We start from the raw sequence: 7,957 nt of genomic DNA, 5'->3' as shown, positions 1-7,957 counted from the left end.
TGTAATTTACAACTGTACAAAATAATACAATAGGTAAATATGTAGTATGTTTCATACACTTGAAAATCTTGGGAAGGAACCACCCATTGGTGGTACTTCAACATTAGTTTAAATTAGAAGGTCCCGTGGCCATCTTCTTATAACAAATATAGATTTTGTCTCTGCCAGAAATACAACAGTTTAACAAAAGAGAAGGAAAGGTCGGACAGTCTCAGCTTTTCCCGTTCCAATCGGGTATTTTGATTTTTCCTTTTTTTTTTCCTGCAGTTATTCTTTATTATTTTTTATTCATCCATAAAATAAATAAATAGACAAAATTAAAGGAACTTTAGGCGAAGGCTTTTTGAAAATCCGCTTCAACTCAAATTTGCTATTCACTCCCACTCTAAGCTATTCATTTTATACTTTTTATTCTTTCTGGAATTCTATTTTTCCTCTAATTGCCAATATTTTCTCTTGTTCTACTTTCAAATACTGTCTCTTCTGCTTTCTGCTCTCTCTTGAAGGGATCTATTTGTACATATTGAATTCCTCAAAAGACCATTATAACTTTATTTATTTTAATATTTGTATAAAAAAAATTTTGTTTTTTGGTTAGTCGATGATCTGGCTACACATTATCTTTTATCCTTCCACTCTTTCAAATACTAGACCACAAGGTACTTTTTATTCTCTCTCATAGAACTGCTTCCTTTGTAAAACATTTTTTTTTTTCATGGGACTTCTTTCAGGAATTCCTTTTCCGTATCTTTTCGTAAAGCCTCTTCCACCTTCCTCCAAATTTCGCGAATTCCTCAACATCCTGGATTCAAAATCCTTCGATGGAATGTATTTTTATTGGATGTATCTGTTTTTTTTTTGTTTTGTACAATGATGCTAGGTGAACTATTTGTATTTTATTAATTCTTTGGGACTAATAATCTGCATATTAGAATAAAGGAAACTTATTATTCTTTTCCCTAATTCCGTTTTTTCCATATTTTGGTTGTTTCTTGAGTATGTATTCCTTGAGAAGTTTTTCATATTATGTACCTTTGTAATCTTAACAAAAAAAACTTTCTCCCCATCTCCTCTAAAAATATGAAAGTCTAATTGAGATATGTATAAATCAATAAAATCAAATCCTTCCGAGCTAACAGCCGATGTTATTCTATTTTTTATTTATTTAATTTTTAATTTGGCACAATGCCGTAATTCATACCAGGATGGAACTCGGATCTCATCATTACCATTGGTTTCATATTCCCATATTCTAGGCCTTTTACGATGATAGAGGAAAAAAATTAAATGTCTTTGAATCACTATCCCAAAGCCACGGGATAGTAAAAATAAAAATTAAAAATATGGTGCGGTGCACGCATCTTCCAACTGTCACATTGCACACCCTACTTTGAGTTTCAATCGATCTTCGCTCGTTTCAAAATGGCAACTTCTTTATTATTTATGATGGTAATACATCCCCTTTTTCTATTTCGATTTACATTTCATTTTCCCATATTTCCATTATGAGAAAAAAAACCATTATTACTATTAATAAATGGAATATGGTCCAGGTGCAGTCAAATTAAACTCAAATAGTAAATTTGTGTACTATTTTTATTTGAGCCAACGTTCCGCCACACGTTGTAGGTCTAAAAAAGATACAAACACTTAATATAAGTACAAAAAAAAAAAGTGGAAATTAACAAGGGTATACAATGAAACGTAAAAATTAAAGGTTATAAACAATAAATAATTACGATAACGGCCTCAATAATTGGTTTAAAAAAAATTGTTTATTAGAAAAATTGATACAATTAACAATAATTATCACTTAATTATCAACTGTTACTATAGAGAATAACGGAACTAATATGTATGGCTACTGACTACTGACTGAATGAATAGATGCTGGAATGTGTCTGACTGCCTGTCTGGAAGATCGGGATGGGAATATAAAGACTTAGGATTGCTGACTCAGGTCTGGGCTTTATCAGTGCAGGTGCACTCGTACTTGCGTCCTTAACTAATTTAAAACGGTAATAGTAACAGATAAAGAGAAGAAATATTAAAGAAGTGCAAATTAAGAGATGAAAAGGGATAAGAATAAAATCAAATGAAAATGAACGAGACAGAATTCATACCGTTTTGACGGAAGTCAAAATCTGAGTAAACCGTTTGTATTGGGAGGAGTGGGGATGGCAGTTAAGTACGTTACATTTGAAAATAATTTTAAAGTTAACAGTGTAAAAAATATTAAAATTAGGTAAACAATAAATGATGATATACATAATAAGGGAGGGGAAGAAATATTTAAAAAATAAAAATAAATAAAAAAAATATATAAATTAAAAAAAATTTACATAGATAGAAAAACAAAGAAGAAATAAAGTTAAAATAATGGGATACAATAAATTTAAGTGATTAAGAAAGACAATATACTAAATGAGGGGGGATACAGTGGGTTAAATTATATAATAGAAAAATTAATAATAAAGTAATTCCATTATTACTATTGTATGAAGTGCACCTTCAACTGATTGCTAGGTGCAACAGATGGCTACCTCACTTTAGAATACGCGGGTTGGATTAATGAGTGGACTGTATGTGATTTGATTTCTTATTCTTAACAATAAAAATTTGTTGTTAATGTTGTTAATGAGGTTAATAGAAAAGGAAAAATATTTTTCCAAGAATAGTTTTGTATTGAATTATGTGGTTTAAGACATGGGAAATTAGCCTGAAAAAAAAGAGAATTTAATGAGTAAGGTTTGTTCAAAATCATTAGTCTTATGTGAGGGGGTAATATAGTAATAATATGAAAATAATTTTTATTGGTTGTCTCCTTGAAAATGGCCTAAGTGCCGAAAAGTGGGAAGTTTTTTTAAATAAAAAGTTGATAGTAAAAGTGGGTCATTGAAGTTAATAATAATATAAAATTCGTTTCCAAATTTTACGTTATTAGCTTCTAAACCTGTAAGATATTTTTTTTTTACTCTTTCTTTTATTCCTAAATTATAATTAATTATTTCCACTTTCATGTAGACTTAAGTAATGATAGAAGCAGATTGCGTAGTACATTTTAAATTTATCACATGCCGACGCTTAATCTCGCCACTCAAGACAATGGGCCCGACTTATAACTGATGCTAACTTCATCCTTTATTGTTATTATTACATTGTTACTTCAACAATTAACTTACCGGTGTAACCCTTAGACTTCTGATTAACTAAAAGGTTTTTAACCAAATCATATATATATTTAATTTTCTGCTTACCCATTAATTAATTAGTTTTTTAGAAATACAAGTTTAAAATTTTCATTTTGAAGACTTTATGAATAGTATGTAATACTTGCTTCCTTTTTTTTTTTCAACTTTAAATAACTTTAAAAAAAAAGAAAACAGTTCCTTAGAATCCATTTGAATCTGTTTTACCTCGGGTCATCTTTAACTTTGAGATATGAAGGCCCTTCAAATAATTTTCTGGACAACTTCGGATTATAAATTTCTTGTTAAAATAATTAATTTATTTAATATTTGAAAAGTAAACATTTGTTAGAGGTACTTTTCTTGTTTTTTGATTAAAAAAAATCATGAATTACTTCTTCTAAGTCAATCTTACCTCTCAATTCATTTTTGATTCGTTTTAATTTATTGATCACAAGTGAAAGGGTGCCCTATAAATCTCAGGAGTATGGACCCCATGGTGTAAAAATGACATTGGTTTCACCTATTTCAAGTTACATTACGTTTTGTCAAAGTGATACAGTAGGAATGAAGGTCATACCTGGTAACCTTAACATTATGGTAATGCCTTTTAGTCATGCTATGTAATTTGTCAGTTTTTTCTTATAATTTGTAAATGTGAGTATTTCAAATGCAGTCCATTGCATGAGGAGGTGCAATACACAACTCTTCCAGAAAAAATTATAAATTTAAGGAGATATTTTAGAGCAGAAAGTGGTTGTGTCTCTGTGATACCTCAACAATACACTTTGTAATCTTTAATAGGTTCGTCAAACATTGAATGTTTTATATCAAATTTATATCAATTACAATTTACCTTTACTTGACTGCCTATGTGTCACTACATCATATCAACATAAAGCCCATTTTACATAATCAACATTACTGAATTGTATGTGGTATATATATATAAATATTTTTTTGTGGGTCTTGAGGATCAGTCAATAATACAATTATATTTAGGAGACGTTTCACAACTTTATTGTTCACATAATCATGCCCTACAATGAAAAAAACAGTTTTTTAAGAACTGAAATGGAGGTTGAGTCAATCTTATTCAGTTCTGGCACAAACTTCGAGCTAGTCAGATCACAGAAATATTTAATACACTGTATTAGTCAATCGTAAGTAATGTTTTAATATATAAATATATATTGATAAATTTTTTCTTGACTGTTGTAGATATGTATTTTTGTGGGTCTTGAGGATCAGTCAATAATACTTTATTTAGGTGGCGTTTCACAACTTAATTGTTTTCATAGTCATGCCCAATTATGAAAAAACAGTTTTTACTATAAAACTACAAATACATAGTGTAATTTATTATTAATAACTATATATATAGGAAAAAGTGTCAATATTATTGCTAAAATATACCTCTCAGACAGTCAATATAGTGAGGAAATTCGATATTGACCATGTACTTGAAATGAAAAAGTGAGCAAAGGAGTTAGCAAGAGAGAAGTAGTGGTAGTTTATCAGACTGTAGTATGCGCTATCTGTATCTGCCACATTGCCTCAGGGAAAAACAATCTTTTAAGAAGGTCACAAAATATAATAAAATATTGTTTTAAGTTGTAGAGTTTGCTCAGAACAGAGCCCAAAAAAACAGATGGACAGATTTAACAGACTTAATTTCAGTATTTTGAGAACTAATAATTACAAACCTACCAATGAGCAGGCAACCTTACTTATAATCAATGTAAGAAGTTCATTATAAATAATTAATATAAGATCCCCAACCTCCGCAGAGACAATAAATACAATTCTCATATTTATAATCGTTTAAATTTTTATTTATAACAAACATAATTTATTATAAAATAATAATTTGATAAAAATATTTAAGAGCTCAATATAATAAGTATCATTCTAAATTTTAAATCTTGAACATTAATTATTACTTTTATTTAAAAAAAACTTTTGTCCATTAGGTTCCAGAGACAGTTAGGTCTATTCCAGCAACAAAATTATTTAGCCTCCGTCAACAAACTCAGATTTTGTGGGACAAATACTTCTCTTCAATTGAGAAGATTGTGTTCACAACTTTGGAGGTAAGTGAATCTTTTTTTTTTAAACAACTCATTAATAAATTAATCTATCATTTAAATAATGTTATGTTATTTATACCCCTTCTATTGATAATATATTAAACATCAGATATTAATGATTTATGAATTTATTACCATATATGTTAAGTACAAGATACATCTTCCATTATGTTAAGGGAAAACCCTTGTTTTATGCAAAGCAGACCATTGAATATGTAACAATTATTTTGTCTTATTTCTTAGACGTTTATTACTGTCCATTTACATTATGAGTAGTATATTAATGCTGTACTTGCTCTAAACAAGAAATTGTCATTATATGATCCATCATAGCTAGAAATCACAAAACTTTATCTTTTGTTATTAGTAAAATTTATATCTTTAGTAGTCTATTGGTCTATAAAGGATAGAGCCTCAGGTTTTGATCCGTAGTACCTCAAATTATTTCAGCATATGTAAATGTGCATTAGAATGAAACAGAATTTGAAAATTGAACTATGAAGTAAGTTAGTTCATATTATTTACAATATTAAATTTAAGATTTAAGAATTATTACATACTTGAGTGTATTTAATTGTTCTTTCTACACATCAAAATGTGTTTAATTTAATTGTTAAATCTCCTTACAAACTATAAATAATTAATTTCAATTTTAATTGCAAATTAATATGGTCTGACATTTTTAGATAATTCGTGAGAGGGTACCAGGAGAAGCAGTTAGGGACGGTAGAGTGTGGAACACTGCCCCCGGCGGTTTGGTCTCGCTCCCGAAGTACACAGGGGCATACCCATGGGCGGGTTCAGATCCTGGTAGAAATTTTACAGCTCTCATCTATTGCCAACTTGGTGGAAATTTAACGCCAACATCTTCCCTCTATAAGCTTGTCAGAGCTGTCGCTAAGAGCAAGTTTGCAGCTGCCGTAAGTGAATCTTTTTTATTTATAAAATTGTTTTAACGAAACAATTTACATCATATTTTTCATTTTTACTTAACAAAAGCTACAAAAAATAAATAAGTTCAACATTATTTAAAGATATTAAAAATAAATAAATAAGAGAAATATTCCAATGATAAATTTAATTTAATTTAAGTTGAAATGTTCCATGCATTTATCAGATCTAAGCATGATTTTTAAAATATATTGATAATCTCAAATATTAAATGTTAAATTATGCTTTATAACATTATTTGAATTTACCTGTCAACAGATAGTTGTTCTCTGGACGAGTGAAAAAGCTCCCCCGAGCCGTAACCGTTGGCCGCCAGGTGGTCCACCCCTTTACATACTCCACCAACCAGGTGCCTCTCAAAGGTTCTCCCCTCAACCTCTTGTCAAAACCGAAGCCATGCTGAGCCTAGACGAGGATACTACCCTTACCACCGATGAAGTAGACTTTGCTTTCTCTGTTTGGCAACACTTTCCTGACCGAATAGTTGGATACCCTGCAAGGTCACACTATTGGGATGATGCCAAGGTTTTTTGCAGTTTTATATTTTCAATAGATTTTTTGTTTCTACTAATCATATCCATATTATTATCTGCTCTGAAATAAAATTTGCCGACGACAGTATATGCATAATAGTAAAAAAATAACAGATGTTTTATTTAACAGTTAAAATAATTATTATTAAAAATAAATAAAATTCATTAAAGAAACATCATACAGTAATAATTCAATTAGATTTTTTAACATAAAAATAACTCAGACAAATAGTAAAGTAATAGCAGAATAGCTAAAAAAAGAAAAAGTCATTGATGATATTGAATCACCTTTATCATATGAAAATAACTATTATTAAAAAAAAAATTATAAATGAAGCAATTAAAATTACACATAAACCAAAAACCTACAAATTATTTATAGACAGTCCAGTAAATTTCAGTGTTTTACAATTATCTCGCAATATAAAATAAAAAGACAGATTTAGTATTTCAAATTACCTACTTAAACTTCCCAGGTGTGTGTGAAAGTAGCAAATACAAAAAGATTTGGATTTACCAGTACACCAATGATTTCAAAGATTTGTTCTTAGATTTTAATTTTAATAAATATTTTATTATCAATTTTTAGAATCTCTATTCACCAAATTATTATTCACTAACTTGACGATTTTGAACTTGTTGAAGAAATACCATTGTTACTTCCATTGAGTAGTATTAATTAATTGTAGAGCGTAGTGATCATGACTTCAAAATAAATTTGTAAATATTCAATATACAAATAAGGCGAAAACATAGCAATATATATTTAATATAAGTTTATTTATCACAATGATTGAGGTAAAAAAAATTTGAATAGTATTTGAGAATGTTGAATCTTGTATAAAAGAAAAATTGACAATCCACAGGTCTCTCTGGAAACTAAAAATAAGATGAAAAACCTCAAGAAAAAATGACAACTTATATTTCCATTCACAGATATGGGCTAAAATTAGCTATAGTTGAAACTAATAACTAAAATCGCCATGGATACGACATGGCATGTCATGGATTCATGAATGAACCATTGATAAATAAACATCGTATCCATGGCAATTTTAGTTATTAGTTTCAACTATAGCTAATTTTTGCCCATATCTGCTTCCATGGAGTAATATTTATCAAACCAAAGAATTTTAATAAGATGACTAGTGTGTAGAAGTAGAAAAAAGTTTATAAATGGTCAAAAGTAAATAGT

At 29.0% G+C, this 7,957-nt stretch overlaps 1 protein-coding gene across 1 annotated transcript in view; it reads left to right on the top strand.

Moving 5' to 3' along the window:
• LOC106681771 (exostosin-1) overlaps window positions 1-7,957 on the top strand; it is a gene marked incomplete at its 5' end in the record, with an annotated part of 22,533 nt that overhangs the window by 10,010 nt on the left and 4,566 nt on the right. Inside the window, 3 exon segments of the mRNA XM_014422268.3 lie at window positions 5,162-5,281; window positions 5,965-6,198; window positions 6,488-6,754. Coding sequence (XP_014277754.3) covers window positions 5,162-5,281; window positions 5,965-6,198; window positions 6,488-6,754 — 621 coding nt within the window.

This window comes from Halyomorpha halys, unplaced genomic scaffold (assembly GCF_000696795.3).
Source record: "Halyomorpha halys isolate HHAL.00 unplaced genomic scaffold, Hhal_1.1 Scaffold363.1, whole genome shotgun sequence".
NCBI classification, from domain to species: domain Eukaryota; kingdom Metazoa; phylum Arthropoda; class Insecta; order Hemiptera; family Pentatomidae; genus Halyomorpha; species Halyomorpha halys.
This window is presented reverse-complemented; position numbering and strand designations above follow the sequence as displayed.